The 18,356-nt window shown below is 33.4% G+C and overlaps 1 protein-coding gene and 1 long non-coding RNA gene across 9 annotated transcripts; both read right to left on the bottom strand.

Annotated features, from left to right (window-relative positions):
- On the bottom strand, nucleotides 1-860 carry LOC125470247 (small polypeptide DEVIL 13-like). Its single transcript, XM_048569040.1, has one exon. It carries the CDS (start codon nucleotides 737-739, stop codon nucleotides 440-442), a length of 300 nt encoding a protein of 99 aa, XP_048424997.1. The 5' UTR covers nucleotides 740-860; the 3' UTR covers nucleotides 1-439.
- A 7,017-nt stretch (nucleotides 861-7,877) lies between these two features.
- Nucleotides 7,878-11,118, bottom strand: LOC108867720. Of its 8 annotated transcripts, none has more exons than XR_007252522.1 (8): nucleotides 10,836-11,118; nucleotides 10,658-10,733; nucleotides 10,440-10,575; nucleotides 9,865-10,200; nucleotides 9,089-9,176; nucleotides 8,826-8,891; nucleotides 8,535-8,586; nucleotides 7,878-8,074 (listed from the first exon to the last, which is right to left on the bottom strand). It is a non-coding gene; the product is annotated as an uncharacterized LOC108867720 (long non-coding RNA). The 8 variants fall into 8 exon arrangements; XR_007252523.1 differs by having other exon boundaries at nucleotides 9,865-9,996; nucleotides 10,107-10,197; nucleotides 10,658-11,113; XR_007252520.1 differs by having other exon boundaries at nucleotides 9,865-9,996; nucleotides 10,107-10,200; nucleotides 10,658-11,112.
- Nucleotides 11,119-18,356: the final 7,238 nt, after the last annotated feature.

The raw sequence follows: 18,356 nt of genomic DNA, 5'->3' as shown, positions 1-18,356 counted from the left end.
AATAAAATGATGCAAAACAGAAATATTACCAAATTCAAATTAAAAACAAAACTAAATTATGGATGTTGGCCTTCATGAGATTTGATTGCAATTTCGTGATCATGGTACAATTGTAGAACTTGAACACTGGACATGTATTCGATAATATGATAATTTATTGCAATGTACATACAGAAGCACTTGTAACTCATCTTAATTGTAATTACAAAGGACAATTCTCTAACAAAAACGAAAATAGAAAAATTATAAATAAATAAATAAATAAAACACTACAGAAATTTGTGTGTTGCCGATCTCCTCTTGACCGGATGGGAGAAAATTTGATACATATATATGAGTTTGAAATTACAAACCCGACCCATCTCACAGGAGGGTGATATATGAAGCAAAATAAGTACATATGGAGCTTAATCTCAAGCACTAACATAATTAAAAATTATTAATCACCATGCTTGCGCCAACAAACAAGCATAGCAACACATCTTCTCATGATGTAGAATCTAGCCTTCTGTTCCTTGGCAACACTACTACACTTGCGGCCGATGGAAGAGTTCTTTTGTGAGAAGCTTCTTGGAAGAGGAGACTTGGAGCTAGAGGCATTGTTTTTTTGTGAATAGCTTCTCAGCAAGGAAGATGTGCTTCTGGTTGAAGAACTTCTTGTGAAGGAAAACTTGGAAGAAGAACTTGATGATGAAGTGCCTTCGTGCTTGTTCTTTGGTAGCTTCCACTTCTCATCCATAATGTGTACGTTTAATGCTCAAATTTTCTTGAGGTTGATCTCTTTGATCTCTTCTGGCTTCTGGCAGCTGGTACTCAACTTGTTTGCTTTATGTCAATGTATGTGTTGAGAGAGAGAGAGAGAGAGAGAGAGATGCGAGTGCGGTAAGTGGGGTATTGGTGTTATTATATAGGGTATAACGTTGCAGGGAGTGTGTTGGCAGATGGTAACATGGTAGTGTTATTTTGTAGGTGCATGCGTATAGTGATCACATTACAAACCACATATCTTATACAAGTAGAACTTCATGGAGGATTTACTTTTCTAAAAACGGCAATACGACTCAAAGAAATTTTCACAACAATAACAATTCGTAACATTTTTATTTATTGAATGATACCACATACCAAGATTTGAAAGTATTTAACTGTTTAAATATAAATGAGATTTAAAATGAACTCGAATATAAACCTATTAGCTAGTTTCGTGTGAATTAGGATTCAAAATCAAAGGTTTGCTTGAATGTTTTCAATTATTGTATTTAAAGAACATGTGATAGATGAGGTAGCGTCATGTGTAAGAATGAAAAAAATAAAAAATCCCATAATCATTATCATCGTAAAATTTTAACTTCTTCCAACTCTTAAATGTTCGTATAATAAATTTTATTGGTGGATCATGGGAATGATCATTTTCTTGATTAGTGTCAGATGGCTCTATCTCAATAACCTATTGATTGTTTTCTCTGTAGACTCGTGGTCTTTTTCCCATTGCATCACCTCATAATTCTTGAGGAGGAGATCCTCTCTCTTTTCTTTTATTTTTATTTTTCTTGAGACACTATTATTGTACGGTGCTCCAACATTAAAATATATTGGGATCACGCACACCACGTAAAGCTCTGAGCAAGAGATAAAAAATAATGGGAGAGCGGGGACCCTGGTCATTGTACAATTCTTATTTCTGTTTTTCATGTGAATGGTTGTACCAATTTTTTTACGAAACAATAAAAAGTGAATACCTGATAAATTAAGGATATTGTTATATATACATTTATTTTTACTTCTCATACATATATACCTCTTAATTTTTGGTCATCGAATAAAATGAATTGAAGAAATTAATGACTAAACTTATTAAGAGTGTGTAAAAGATACAAATGAATGTGTGAATAACACTATCCTAAATTAATAATCTATGATACCGTATTAAATTAATGATTCGCTAAATTTATAAGATAATGCGTTATAAAAAATTCAAATAGGTCCCATGAAATATATAAAATAATAATTTCCTGATTTCTTTATGATGTGTTGTTTTACTATGACTTCTGTTTATTTAAATAGAGTTTTTGCTCTTCTTTTTTCTTTTCTTTTTTTTTTTGTCAAACAAAGTTTTTGCTTGGTTGAATGTTCATAAAATTGAATAATGTAATCCATTGAACAGTGTACAATCTTGAGAAAAATAATTAGATTCATGAATTTACTTGATTAAACAAATACATAGAATTATTAGTTTGTAAAACGTGAAACTAAATACAATATACAATATTTAAGAAAATAAAGAATACCTTTATAAATTAATAAGTTATTAATTAATCGATCGATTATTTAACATTCGCTAAATTAATAGATTTTCTTTGATCCGAACACTATTAATTTATAGAGGTTTAACTGTATGTGTACATCGATTTTGAAAATTCAAATGATTTCTTTTTACTATTTTCATTATGTTATGAGAGGTTTTTCAGTATCCTTTATGGTACACCATGTGTCATTATACAAGTAGAGTAACACTTGAAAATAAAGTTTTTCTTCAATTATATAATGATATATTTTGTACCACTCCGTGTTCCATGCACCCTGAAAAATTCCTTACACTGTCTTACTTTCCCACTGAAACCTCAGAAGTAAACTTGCACCTTGTTACCAAAGTACCAAGTAACATTGGGTAAAATAAATCAGATAAAAGCTATGGAGAAGTATTCTTGGATTTTTTTTACTGTTTAAACGGTGCAAATAATCTTTTGTCCATGCATGTGCTTAAACTTTCTACCGTTTTACCCATGCATGCTTCATGACTTCATGTTCATGGCTGACAACTGGCTGCAAATTAAACACAATCTTTTATCCCTCCTATTCTTCTTCTCTCCGATCAGCTTTCTCTTCGGTTTTTTTTTTTAATTTGTTTTAGGCTGTGAAAAGGAAGAGCATGAAGCTAGGGCACTAATTATCTAATGAATTTTAAGATACCTTCTATGTAATTTCAAAACTTTGTACTAAGATAATCTTAATGGTCTAACTAAGTAACTATACTAGTGCTTATATATATACATGGGGAATACACATATAATAAGTGTAGCATATACGAGTTTATATAATGTGTATGCATATAAGATGTTCGGATTCATGAAATTGATTTATGTTATACGCTTCTTAAGATTAATTGTTAGTTTGTTACACTTTCTCCTAATAAATTTATTTAACCAGCAAGAAGCAGGACATTAGAAAGGAAAAGAAATTTGGAACCCTATCTGATCAGATTTGACCATTTCATAACTTCTAGTAGCGTTTCTTATTCTTCTTCTTCTGGTGAAGAAAAATGTTTTCTTAGCAAACAAGTTAGATGGTTAAAAGTTAAAACTGTTAACGTGAAAGTCGATGTACAAAAGGGCTCTTGTTTGATATCTCCATTAAATAGAACAAAAAACATAATTTCACATTTGACTAAGAAGGAAACATTACTCTTTCACTCAATTACTACAACATATAACCTAACTAATTCAACAAAGAAAGAAGGAGATGGCGGAATCTTGTAATTAGATAAATTCATCATGTTCTGCTGGAAGAGATTTGACTAGTCAAAGCCCTATTAATCTAATTTTCTAAACTTGTTTCGTTCTTATTTTCTGTACGTTAGTTTTAATTTAATTTGTTGGAAGAAACTAATTAGATTTAAGTATTTAACAGAATATTTGAGTCCTTGTTATAGGAAAATATTACAATTAAAAAGCTTTTCTCTGAAGATAAAAATAAAAATAAAACTTATTCCCATGTGAGTCATTGTTAAAGGAATATTTGACCACAAGCCATGAATCAATTTCAAACTTAATAAAATTAGTAAAAGTACAAATAACGCAAGCAAGTCTTTCAAGACGTAGGTAAATAAACAGATGCATGTGCTTTCGACACAGGCGGTACCTTGTGGGTCTTTAGTTATTCTAAAGATTTTTCTTTAAATAATCAAGGTATAAGTTTCATAGAAAATAATCGAGGCATATATATATATATATATATGTATGTATGAGTGATGATTTAACTTTTAGTTAACCAAGTTTAACCATCTTCTATTTAGAGGTAGGATTTTACACTTACTACAGTATTTAGTATTTCGTATTTTGATGAGTTTATGTTAAGCCAAATAGTGAATACAAAGTTTTAATGTATAAGCATGATATCAATGCAGAAAATATTAGCAGAAGATCTGAACCTTCTTCTGTTTTTGAATTTAAATCAATGAATCAAGATCATTAAGTTGCATGAATAATGCTTAATGTCTAAGGAAGAATTGGTGAAAATTTGATTGGTAAAACAAATTTTGGTGATGGTCAAAATAAAGTCATGGTTGTTGTGGTTGGTGTACAATAGAGAGAGAGAGAGAGAGAGAGAGAGAATATCGTAGGGTTTTTCTCCTTGATCTATTTTGTGTTGTATAAAAGGAAAATAATTTTTTTTTTTGAAGTTAGAAACATTTCAATAATTAAATAAAACGACGAATCTATTCGATTAGGAAAACAGTTTCATTTTTAACATATGAAATTAATGTGATTGTTCATCATGTAGCTTAAGAATATGAACATTTGGGAGTTGGGAGTCCCCACATGCATACATGTGAGAAACACAGAGGGTGCCCAGGAGGAGGTAGCACCATGGAAAGCGTGGACCCTTTAGTACTACACTTAAAATCAAAAGAAAACTGGTCAAACGACTCAACACCCCCTCTTTTCCCCCCCTTTATGATTTTGTCTACGCTCCTCTAAATCTGAGACAAAATAAACAAGAGTGAACTACTGAAAGAAAACAAAAGGCTTTTCACGTTTGACGGGGCTCAAACCCACATCTTCCGCCTTGACAGGGCGTTTGAAATCCGCCTCTTTATTTTGTGTTGTAATATTCTTTGAGGGTTGATTATAGTATTATGGTGCCCTCTTGTTTAAGCATGTATCTCGATCAGAGATATGCTTTGACATAAGATACTGTGTTTTAGGCAAATGCTACACTTTTTTTTTTTTTTTTTTTTTAAGAACTTTGGCAATGTTGAGAATGAATTCAACATTGATGGAAAGAGAGATCTTTGCATGAGCTTATAAGTTGGGCTACTCCTTACATTGCCAATTGGTTTTATGGTGTAACTTCAACTTTCTTCATGGTATCAGAGTAGATTGTCCCATGTGTGAAGCCAACGGCCACACGTGCTCCACGTCACCCATTTGTGTTGTTCACATGTAAGACTTGAAAATTCGCCACACGTAAGAGGGCATGTTGAGAATGAACCACACATTGATGTGAGAAGATAAATCTTGTATGGGCTTATAAGTAAGTTGAGTTACTCTGTACATTGCCAATTGATTTTATGGAAGAACCTCAACTTTCTTCAAGTGGTACAAGGGGAATCTATTGATATGAAAAAATTAAAAAAAAATTACATCCAGTTAGGGAAGACATAAATCTTACATTTCATAAATCAAGAAAAACAAAATGCAGGGACAGGGGGATGAGACATACATCTTACCCTTTTTGAAAAAGAAAATACAAGAAAACGAAAGGAGGGACATAAAGTTTATCCCTTCTTGAAAAAGTAAATACAAGAAAAAGAGAGAAAGAGACGAGGGAGGGTGGGGGAAGAGGACCAAACCCCTCTAAAATAAAACATAAAAGATAAGAATTTGCAAGACAAGCTGTAAAACAAAAAGAAAACTCCAAAATGATTAGGTAAAAATGAAAATCATACATGAAGAAGGGGAGGTAAACTTGTAAGTCGTCATGCTCAAGAAATCTGAATGCAAAAAAGGAAGAATCCTTACAAGAGAAGTCATGTCAAACAAGTGAAGATAAAAGAAACCGTGTGAAAATCATTTCTCTTATTTGTACAAACGATTATGTGAAAAAAAGAAAAAAAGAAGAGAGAATAAAACCTAAGAACTTAGGAGCATAGGTAAATACTATTCATAGAGTAACTTTCAAGTTTCAACACACCATCTTATGCGTCGATATTTTAAAAAATTAAAATAATAATATTGTTGTAATCAAGGAAATATAAACTCATGCACATTGAGTTATTTTAGTGGCCTGAGCATGTAGCACTAGTTCTTGGTCCATTTTCTTGGATGTCATTCCCAGAAACGGACCCAATAAAACCCACTAAAAGATGCCGGTCGGAATTGGCTAATACCCCAACTTCTCCTCCATTCTGTCCTCTTTTTGTTGGGTTTGGTGTCCTTGTTGCCCTTATCTTTTAGTATATACTAGCATCGATGCTCGCACAATGTTGCAAGTTTAAAACTATAGATGTTCAAATCTATTTACAACTATTACCAATTTGAATGAAATGTACGAAAGAATTTGTGAAAGCTGGACACGTGGAATATCAAGTTAAAACTTGTAATCACACGACACTTCAATCACATGACACACACCACAATAACTCTTCACAAAAACATATTAGCTAAGAATGGAAAATCACAAAAAATAGAAATCACGAACGATTAACTCTGGTAACAAATCAGTAACCTCACTTATATAGCATTAGGATTAACTATGCTAATTTGTTTATGTAAGTGATCTATCCGCCTACAGTTCTCGTTTTTTTTAGCAGACAATAGACCTTTTATTTTATTTTATTTTATTTTATTTTTTGCAATGACATATAATACTGTAATAGAATGATGAAACAAAACGGGTTAATTTTTTTTATACAATATGGGTTAAAATTATCTACATTTTACTTGTGCGGATTAAGGGAAGTGGTGGCTTTACTTTATAATTTCTGCAAGTTGGACACCTGCAATATCAACAGTGACATAATTTGTTGTTAAGGCACTGGAAAAATTATATTAGAACCTGAACGTGAAACCCCGTCCCAAATTATGTATAATATCATTTTAACATAATTATAAAATGACCATTTTGCCCCTTTATCCTCCTATCCTATCCGGATCTCTCTCTATCTCTCTCTTCTTCTCTGCGAAGCTATGAAACGCAGCAAACTTCTCCGACCCATGGCCTTCAAGGTGTTTTTCAGCCAACTCCGGCCACCAGTTGTCATGAAATTGGTATGAATCTCTTCTTCTCCTCCTAAGCTTCAATTTGATAGCTAGATCGCACCCTAAGGTTGGGAATTGGCATTGAACAGAGCTCGAGAAGCTCCGACCTTCCCTTTCGTCGAAACCGGGTCAAAATGACCCAAACCAAGAAACCGTACCTTGGCCCAAACCTTTGGGCCAGGCTACCAAGCCCAAACCCATTAGAATCCAGCCCACTTCCCCTCGGCCCAAAACCCAAAGAGAACCCGGTCCTCAAACCCAAAGACTTGGGCTGGGCTTTCAAGCCCAAAGCCCGTTAGAACCCAAGCCCTTGGACCGTACTGACTTGGGCATTCGACCCATTAAACCCTCAGCCCAAATCCATTTGGGCCCAGCCTAAAACCCCAGGCCCAAGCCCAGGATCCGTGGCCTAGCAACCCAACGAAGCCTAAAACCCAGGCCATGCGTGAGTGGCGTGTGGGCTTACGCGTGGGAGCGCGTGCAAGGCCGCCGATGCCAATGCATGGAGCACACGCGCCGCTATCCACGGCAACACCAAGGACTTTTTCGGCCAACTTTTCGACAACCCACGACGGTGAGTGCAGCATGGGTACCTGAGGTCCCCCATTCAGCATTATTTATATATCAACTTAGTCCACTCATGTTTTGTTTTGCACCCCCTCAGGACATAGAAATGAAGCATACGATCCGAGCTACGAGGCATTCCCCTACCAATGATATCGTGTCATCTTCTCTGCTTTTGAAACTACTTGTAATAACACTTTTTGTCACACCTTCCGTTGTATTCTAAATTAAATGTATACTTTGAACATGTCATGCATTATCACTAGCATTTTATTTGACAGCTGAATATTATTATATTATTTTGGTAAGGTTATATTTGAATATTACATTGTGTAGTTTGCACGAAATTTATATGCATGTTTCACATGTTCTCGGTATATGCATTCATTAAATGGCTTGCGTCATCCTCAGGTGTCGGCTAGCACGTGGCCATCCCGCTGTCTTCTGGACATCGGGATTGGAGCGTGTCACTAAAAAATTACATGACACTCTAATCACATGATAGAAATCCATAGAGAACAGAAATTGAACAAAAGAAACTGACCACATTAATACAAAACTTATTTCCCAAGAAAGGAAAATAAGCAAAAATACAAATTACCAATGAAGAAATGAGGAAACATATCAACAACCTAATTTGTATACTCAATTCTTAAATAAGTATGATAGAGAGTTAACATTGTTACCAAATTTGATGAGCCCAACTAGAGCAAATTGAATACTAATATTCAAAGTGGATTAAAACGATGAGAATATGCTTTAAAAAAGTATTACGTTTGTATTTATTTGTAGTACAATGGTGTGGGATTAGAAATTGGATATACTATCTTATGACTGAATGATCATGCAAGGAAAATTACAGTGAGATTGTAAAGAGCGTGGAAAAGTAATATAAACAACATACAAGGAAAATAATCATTGTGTTTGTACCTGTGTGAAACCTATTTGTTGAAGCGGCAACTTGTTTGTACCTGTGTGAAACCTATTTGTGGAAAAGTAATATAAACAACATACAATGAATCAAGATCATTAAGTTGCATGACACACACATATATAGCAAAGAACATTAAGTTTTAAGCACGTCAACTCATGAAGCATGCCAACATATATATGCAAAAAGAATGATACACATACCAGCACACACATGTAAAAGCAATTATTAACACAACTAACAAACATTTGTAAATTAAAAATTTTACACTATTTAACAACCCGACTCACCTTTCTTTTTTTTCTCTATTTGACCAAGAGCACTTTGTAGCTCATGTAAAGTGCTTCCATAACAATCTGCAGCAAGAAGTGAAATTACAAATTAAACACACAAAACAGTAAAAGTAAATTTCTTTTTTTTTTTCATTCAAAGCTATGCATAACTGAAAAAAAAAGCATAATTGTAAAACAGAAAACAGATTAAGCTTTTTTTACAAAGCATATACAGTCTAAAACCCGACGTCTATTAACAGTCAAAATTTTGATTGTTTTACCTCCATAAGTTTGATTCTTTTCAGTGTTTTTTAGAGCTTGACGAAACCATGAAGAGACAAACAGCAGCACTCAACTGTTTTTGCAACCCTGTAACCAGTTACACAAATAAGAATGCAGCATTTCTATTAAAGCATGTAATTCTCCTCTTCCTGTATTCTTCCCCCTTCTCTAGCCAAATAAAAATTTCAAAACTATGTACCAAAAGCTCAAAAGTAGGATTCAAAGAGTCAACAAGTTCAAATGCTATATTTTTATTAGGACTTCATAGTCTATTTAACACTTGGTTTCTTGAGTAGTAAGTTCCCCATTCTGTGTCTTGCTAATTTCACACGCCTACAACAAACAAAATAGTTGAATAATTTTAGTATAATTACCAAATTTTGACCGTTCAAAACTAAATCTCCTTTTTTTTTTTTGTACCAACTAAAGTACACATATGAATATCAAAACAAAAACCTCCAATAGCATTCCCTTTCTATCTTAATTTTTGTAAAAGGAAACACAAATGGAAGAATTTCACAATTTGATCTTGTAACTCATAACCACAGAGAGTCAAAAGCACTTCAATTATGTAAGGAGGGAAAGGGGGTGCAAATAACTGATGCTCAATCGAAATCACTGCCTAGTCGTCAACTCTTTATATGCAAAGATTAGAAAAGTTTAGAATCAAGCACGATAGTTAAAGTTATTTTAGATTTTCCATGTTTGTAATCACTGTGCTGCTATATAAACTGATGTATTTGCAATGGCATACAATGCCTATAAAGCTACTTACAGCGCAATAAATTCCAATGCAATATATACTCATGTTCTTGTCTTCGCAAGCAGTCAGCTTCTACTGACCCATCGAAGACTTGATAAATATTGTCTGTTCCAACAATCGAATCGAAGCCTCCTTCCAAAAATCCTAATCACAAAACCAAGAATCACAATCAAAACAAATGATACAAACACACACAGAGAAAATATATACTTATATGTACATGGCTACTGTACAAACCGCTCTTTTTTCATAACCTTGGCATCAAAGTAAACCCTCATTTATCATGGCAACAACTAAAGAAATTTATCCGCACTGCCTCATTCAATCGCCTCATTCCATTTTCCCCTACTAAATAAAAAAGTGGTCAGTGAATCAATACAAATATTCATTAAAATAAAAAAGTACAGAAAAATCTAAGATTTTCCTCAAGGGATATCCCAGAATTTAAATTCACGCTAAATCCATTCCCTAATTCTCTTAATTGAAGGGAACCCAGAAACAAAATAACGAAAAAAAAAATGAAAAACTTATTCTCAGTATCCAAACAGCTCAAAGCCCAGAACAAAAAAAAAGAAAAAGAAAAATACCTTTGCGGGTTTGGAGCTCTTTTCTTATAACTGTTACAGTATTGATGTTGAGCCTCAATTCGTGGTGTTTCCGTCGGTAACAATCAAAGGTGGGGCTGCTGGTTTGGGTGAAGAAGAAGAAGAAGAGGATTCGAGCCTACAAACAGAATCACAACAAGCAAACATAAACACAAAACCCATTTTCAAATCCAAAACCACAAAAAAAATAAAACACCCACACTGAGAAAGCCGTAAAACTCAACAGGAAATGCCAACATTTCTGGGAAACAAATTGAAACGAATCTAATTGAAAACCTGAAAAAAGTTGTAGCGGCTGAGTGATTTTTCCGGCAAGAAAACACCGTTGTCGATAATTCGTGAGAGAAAGATGAAAGGTTGGAGGGCGAGAAAAATCACCATTTTGGAGACAGAGAAAGCTAGAGTTAAGAATAGCAGAAACTGAGAAGGGCGATAGAGAGAAGCGAAAGCAGAGAAGTCGAAAGCAGGTCCATCGATGATCGACACGTGGGAAAGGCGGGCAACTCTTCCTCAAGGTGACAGAGGCATGGAAAGAACAGGCAAAACCGTCTTTCCACTGCAGGAAGCAATCCAGAGGGATTTTTCAATGTGACTAGAATATGAGATTATACACTGCATGTTATTTATACAAATGGTGAGATATGTGTGGTAAAAATTTAATAACTTAAAAAATACAATTTTTCATCACTTATATAAAAACACATGATGTATCATCCGTATTCCGATCACAATGAAAATTTTCTCTACATCAGGAGAGCGGGGAGAAACCGAGGGGCCAAAAAAGGTCTACCCACTGGTCATCAACAGTGCCCTCTAAAAACTGAGTTTTAGTATATAGGATGTAGGCAAATTTAGCATCTACATCAGCAAAAGATGTAGGGTCTTTATTTTTCATGCAAGTATAACATTGCTTCAAAAGCACAAGTCTAAATACTGCAACTGCTACAAATGCAAATAGGACGGAGTGAAATTACAGTTATGCTCTATATATTTTTATCCATGCCGAGTTGTAGTTGGGTGACTTGAGTTGATAGTGAGAAAATATTGGTTACCATGATGTTGTCTTGTCATGATTTTGTTCTTTTTGATTTGTTTAAAGTTGATAATTCGAATGTTTAAACTAATGACTACTTGAGACGGTTGTCATAATCTCTGTATTTGGATGAAGCCGATGACAACCGTTGTCTACATGTTGCTAATGATTTTGGTTTTGCTACTCGGCAAACTCATGATTATATCATTATGAGTTTAAGGGAGGTGCTGGAAAATATAGAAAAAGGGAAACATTTTATTTACTTAGAGATTTTATTATTATTTTAAGGTCTAGGTTTCTTGTCCTAGTGGACTAAGGTTGTTAATGCAGGGGTTTTTAGATCCCTTAAAATAATATATAGTTGATTTTGGGTCCAATTGATGGGCTTGGAGATAGTGCCCATTGAAGATGAGAAGATCAAGATATTGGACCTGCAAGTCAGCCCAAGGAATCCAAATGATAGACACCACCACGACAACGAAAGACGACCGCTCGTAAACTTGAATTGTCTACTGACAAGAAGATATGTGCGTAGAACTTAAAGTACTTTCTGACTGTTCAAGTTAGTTGACAAACGTGACAATTTTCTTGCATGAAGCTCCAAGGACAGGTTTGTCCTGATGTCAACTCCAGACACGTGTTGGTCATTGCCGGGAAATGAAGTCCATGAAGAGACATAAATGTTGTCAAGCCTAGCACTTGAGTAAAGTGCTCTTCAACCACTCTCTAACGAGCGATGCGCTCGAGAAGCATCAACCTGAGAAATTATGCAAGTAGCTATGTGTAAATGTCACTTCCTCCCCATCTGTCATGGAGATAATGGGTCGTATCTACGTGTTCGACCCATTAAATGATAGGACAGTATGAGAATTACATTGTCTTGAGAACTCTTGTAATCCACATCAAATATATACTAGATCACTATAGTATATGTAGTCCATTTTTAGCGATGAACCACTTAAATCCTTTTGTTCACAATCTAACTTTATATTCTGAGCCCACCAAAGGTTGACTATAATGGTTGACCTCCCAATTTTGAGTGTTAACAAATGTTTGTTTTGAATTTATTTCCTATTATTGCTAATTAGTACTCTTATAAATACATACCTCTTTATGGATAAGAATAAGTTTTGATGGTGTGTAGAATTTTGAAATACTTTGTTTGACTCTTTATTTTCACTTGTATCAAAATGTAGTTCCTTAACTTTTACATGTCAAAACGTAGTCAAGTTGACTTGAGTAGTGTACCACCCTTTTATTGTAGAATATTATTTTGTATAAACAAAAGGTTTATAGTAAACATGGCCGTGTTTATATACGTGGAAACAAAATGAGTAGAATGGGTGTCATTCCCATTCCAGACTACTTCGTTGTTTACCAAACCAAGCAGAATTAATAGCAACGCTAGTCCCACATAAAATCAGGAGTTCGATCCTGATATTTGGGGAATTGAAATCTGGAGTAGGGAGGTCGGATTGGGGAAGGCTGAATTGAAATTAATTTTTTGTATCTAAATTACTATACGTATTTTCTGCCTCTGCTGCAAAATTTCGTCGAGTTCCTTCATACCGAATTTGTAGATCTTTGAATTTGGGAGCGATGATAACAATGATGGGTTTGCTGGAAGAGAGAAAGAGGAGGAGGAGGATAAAATGATTGTCCGGGTTTTTTTCACGTATGGGAACGATGATGGGTTTACTGGGTAGTTTTTTTATTTTTTTATTTTTTTTATTTTTTTAATTGTATTTGTTTTGATAAGACCATCTCCTTTCCAAAGGAGATGTCAAATTTTAAACATAAAACATAACTATGACAGCCTATGTGGCACTTTGACATCTTTTAAAGTTTTGCTCTCTACTCAATATGTCAAATTAAACAATTATTTTATTACATAATATTTTTTTCTTTATTTATGTTTTATATTTGAAATTTATATATATATATATAATTCATGATAAAATTCATATTAATTAACAACAGATACTGATACAAATAATCCAACAAAAGACAACCCCTTAATTGAAAAAAAAAAAAAAAAAATTCCAACTCAAAAATCATCACCTCGAAGAATAATTTTGTTCACAAAGCACTATAGGGTTTCTGTTGAAGCACAAAGCACCATAAGATGTTCACAAAGCACTGTAGGATATATATTCACAAAGCAAATCCTTGATTAAAAAACAAAAATTGTTGATTAAAATTAAAAAAAAAAAAAAAAAAGAGGTAGGATAGAAGACAAATTGCAACAGTCATACAATCAACAATTAATTATACTAAATGTTAAACCAATAAAAGTTAATAAAAAATATTTAATAACTAATTAAAAATTATTTGAAGCTGCAACCCCTCTATTGCCATTCCATATCATGTTACATAATAATTGACATTTCGGTTGGAAAATATTAGTATTGTCTTCTTTTTTTTTAACTGTTATTACTGATGTGAATTTTTTGACATTTTCTCTGGTGATGCTCTAAGGAGTTTAATTTTAAAAGGAAAAATTAAAAACACAATCATTAAATACATTGCTCAAAATAGAACAATTTTTTAGTTTGAACGTTTAGCTAAAATTGTATATTTACTAGCAATAGGTAATAAAATATAAAATAGAATTATTCTATTTGGTAATCAGACTATTTTTTATTCCGATTTTGGACGATTGAACACAATTTAGGCGGAGATAAACTATATTTTGATTCCGATACCTAACAGTTAGCTAGTAAATAATCCTTTAGTGGCACCATACTTGCTTGGAGTCCAACGGGTTAAGCACCATCCAAGTATATGACCTTTTAGATTAATGATATGTTTATCTAGGAGCATCTATCTCATTCTAAAAGACAAATGAGTATGAGCACATAATCCAAGCTTAACTAAAGCTTCAATTTTAAATAGTATTTGGTAGGTAACAACAAGATTAATTTGAGTGGAAAAAATATAAATATCTATTATGTTATAGCCTATATTGATTCATGCATGCACAAGGAAAGCAAAAGAATTGGATATATTGTCATTGTCAACCATGTCAATTAAGCTTGTATTTATTTATTAATTTCTTGAACACAGTCCAAGCAACTCATAGCAATTCGGAACATCGATCGGTATTGCTGTAAAGTTATTCCCAATGCACAGCTCCTAGATTTTCTTGAAGTGGTCTCAAGACTCGCAACTTTTGAAACCATATGCAACGTACTTGAAGTACTGTGTAAATAGAAATATTTTGCGACATACACATAAAAAGCATAAAAGAGGATACTTCATGTAGCATTGACCACTTTAGAAGCTAGCTGCAGACGTGTTCTGATTGCTGCAAAGAAAGTGATTGGCCCATGGATTCTCTCGTTCAACTAATTCATAATTTTAGGAACATTATTTGATCAATATTTAATGTGCACCTCTTGTTCAAAAAATAACTGTAAAAGTAATATTAGGAAGATTAAATTTGAAAATTAAATTATGTGTTACAAATAAATGAGTATGTTTATCAATACTTAAGTAATAAATCAATCATCAACTTCCATGCCTTTTAATTTTTTAAACTTTGTCTACAAATTTAGTCTCTCTAGTATTATCCTAAACATAACTATCCAATAAAAACTATGTCAAGGAATTAAATTGGAGACAAGATTGTATCTTTCCAATCTGGGATCATGCATTGTGTATCCTAAATCCTTTACCTGCAGAAAAAAGCATTCAGGCTTTGATATTGAATGCTCAAATAGCTTCCTACAGTCTTGTTTTAGATCGAGAGTATCACGCACTCTGGTTTCTTCAGCAAAATTTTATTATCCTACCAAACAAAATAACAACACTAGCGCTTCGGAAACATTTTGCTGGATCACTTGAGAGCCCGTTTGATAATTATTTTAATTTTAATTACTTGTTAGCTATTTGCATTGGAGAAAACGAAGGATATAAAAGAGCGGAGGAGGGCTGGTGGGAGAGATATAGAAGAAATTTACTAGGAAAGTACACAAAATGAAAACTAAAAACCAAAAATAAAAAAATATAAAATTGAAAACAAATAAAACATCACCTAATAAAGGCAGATTCAAGCTTTCATGCAGAATTAATGGATCTAGATCTTCGATAAATTAGGGTTAGCAACTTTTGTCAGACACTGGTCTTGAGCCTTTACTCAGTGAAATCTTGATTAAGTTGAGAGGGGATTTATCAGGGGTCGTGATTTTATATACTTGCACAAGTCCTGCCTTCAAATAAGACACAAAAATTAATCTACTTTCTATTCAACTGATGAGAAATAAATTTGGTTATCCACTCACTATCCAACCATATTACTTTATGATGCTCACAGATCAGTATACTTCATATATATTTGTTTATGTATTACACAAAGGCTTTGTTGAGAGAGAGAATTAGTTTGGATATAACTAATCACTATATTTAAAAGTATTTTAAAGGAAAAAATGAATGACAAATTTTTTATTTTGTTCAAGTTGAAGGTTACTCGTAAAGAATAGTTGTCCCTTTAATTTAATTCTACCATTTTTGTGGGAATTAGTAGGGTATCTTTTCTTCATGAGTTTCAACTTGACAAAATAAAGAATTTGTCATCCATTTCTTTCTTTAAAATTCCTTATATATAGTGAATACTCCTACCCAAACCAATCCTATGAGGCCAAAAGGGATTTCATATGTCATGAATTGGCATAGGACGTGTATAAACTAAAAGCTGATTCAGATATAAAACTAAAAACATCAGATTCCTGACATTATTATTCTTGCGTACCTAACCCCCTTAGAGATCAATAAAGGGTCTCTAAGCAAAGAGAATCAAATAAACATCAGAGCTCCAATTCCTAAACTACAGAAGAATATTACGATAACAACAAAATGATACTCCTCCGACAAAAATAAGGATTAACTAGTAATAACCTGGGTTGGTTAAGAAAGATTTTTAAACAATTAAAACCCATTGAGGTGTATTGAGGTAAAAAGTTGATCAAAAGACCAATTGCACTCACTGCAACAGAATGGAATTCAACAAAGTATACGAAGCATTACTAATTATGATTAAAGTATTACCCTGCCCTCGTGCTTTGCTGGTGGCCAATCCGAAGATCCATCAGGTGCTCTGGTGGTCTCGTGGTGTAAAAATGCCTAGAAAATCAATAAATATATACACAATAAAAAAATTGAGCAGAGATGAACTTTAGATCATATCATCTTACCTGTCCGTTTGAATCCAGGCAGCACTAGTAGAAGTGCAGAACTTAGTAAAGAGCTAATTAAAAAACATAAATCCAAATTTAAAGTAATTTTCATTTGTCAGACTTCTCGTCGGAAACAAGTTTATATTTCCAGGTTGTGAATGGATTCACAAATCTAAGCACAACTAATCTACCATCCATGGTTAAAATTCAAAATTAATCGTAGGATACACCTACTGATTACGTTCCATCCATTAGTCTTCTAGAAAGCAAACAACATATGGTAGAAGATAAAGACATGATTAATACCATCACTTTATAACTAATCTTCAAAGAACTTAAAGCTAAAATAATCCCAAAAATCAGTCGTCTCTGGCACCTCAAAGCTTGCTCTCTCACCTTCTTCACAGGGATCATCGGCACCGATTCCAATTAGTCATGTACCAGCTGATGCAGCATCATCAAGATTCCCACTCGAAGGAACTACCTTTCAAGTACAAAAGGAAGTTAAAGGAATATTCATATTTGTGTGGTACCAATTTACTCGATCGCTAAAGGTAGCCCCCTTGCTAAGGTATGTGAATCTTGATGATGCTGCACCCGCGAATACTGACTCACTCCGACTGATGGTCCTGAGATCTCCTCATGCAATTATGCAGACTGTAAAAGCAGAAACCCTAGCTAACCCTAAAAAGAAGACAATTTACCCATGAATGAAGGAGTGGACCCATAAAGTTGGAGAAAAAGCGAAAAAGGATCCATATATCCTCTCGTATGAATATCAGTATGGAAGTACAGAAGCTAACCATCCACCTGATTTAAGAGAGACAATGAAAATAAAAACGATTAATGGGAGAGCTAATATGCCTATGGTTAAAGAAGAGAAAGAGTTGCATCCTAATTTTAAAGACAGTAAGAAAAATCCTTAGAGAAGTACACAAAAGCTAACCTAAGCTAGCTCACTTGTACTTTTGAATTTTTTTTGTTCCAAGGCTGGAGTTTAGGCTGATACAAGCAATATTATTTATACAAAACCAGGTCCTTTGGCTTTTTATTTTTTTATTTTTTTATTTTTTTTAGCGGGATAACTACATTTTACCCCCGCAAAGTATGAGGTGACTTTTAAAAAGGGTGGTGAGGTTCAATTTTCTCACATTGCCCATTAAAGTTTTTAAAATTATATTAATTTACACCTTTTGGATATTTGAAAACCACCCTAAACAAAAAGGTTGTGAAGTGTAGTGAGTCTTTTTCCCCCTTCATGTGGGAGGAATTGGACAGGCGCCACTTATATAATTTAGAGTAAACTTGATATAAGTCTAATTTTGTGAGTCATTGTTGGGTTTAATATACTTTGTTAGATTAGGTCCACTAACTGATTATCCACATCAACTTAGTTTTTATTATCTTTCTATTAAATTGTGATAAATATCCCTTATTTATATGATTATCTTTTACTTAATTTTGGGATTAAATATAAGAAATAACTATTGTTTCTCCTAATTATCTTAATTTTTTCTTCTACCTCATCACAAGTTAACTATGTTAATTAATCTATGTTGTAGGTACTACACACACACACACACACACACACACATATATAGTAAGATTAAGTTTTATTTATAGATGAAAATGTTTCGTTGAACTATTTTCATGGATGATAGATAGATTAAGCTTTATTTATTTTCATATCTA

This window comes from the organism of the source record quoted next, unplaced genomic scaffold (assembly GCF_019419815.1).
Source record: "Pyrus x bretschneideri cultivar Hongxiangsu unplaced genomic scaffold, Pyrus_bretschneideri_v1 Contig5, whole genome shotgun sequence".
In the NCBI taxonomy this organism is placed as follows: Eukaryota; Viridiplantae; Streptophyta; class Magnoliopsida; order Rosales; family Rosaceae; genus Pyrus; species Pyrus x bretschneideri.
This window is presented reverse-complemented; position numbering and strand designations above follow the sequence as displayed.

Bases quoted from the DNA above. Each gene is read 5' to 3' on its own strand.
- LOC125470247 (XM_048569040.1), bottom strand. From the start codon at position 739: ATGGATGAGAAGTGGAAGCTACCAAAGAACAAGCACGAAGGCACTTCA.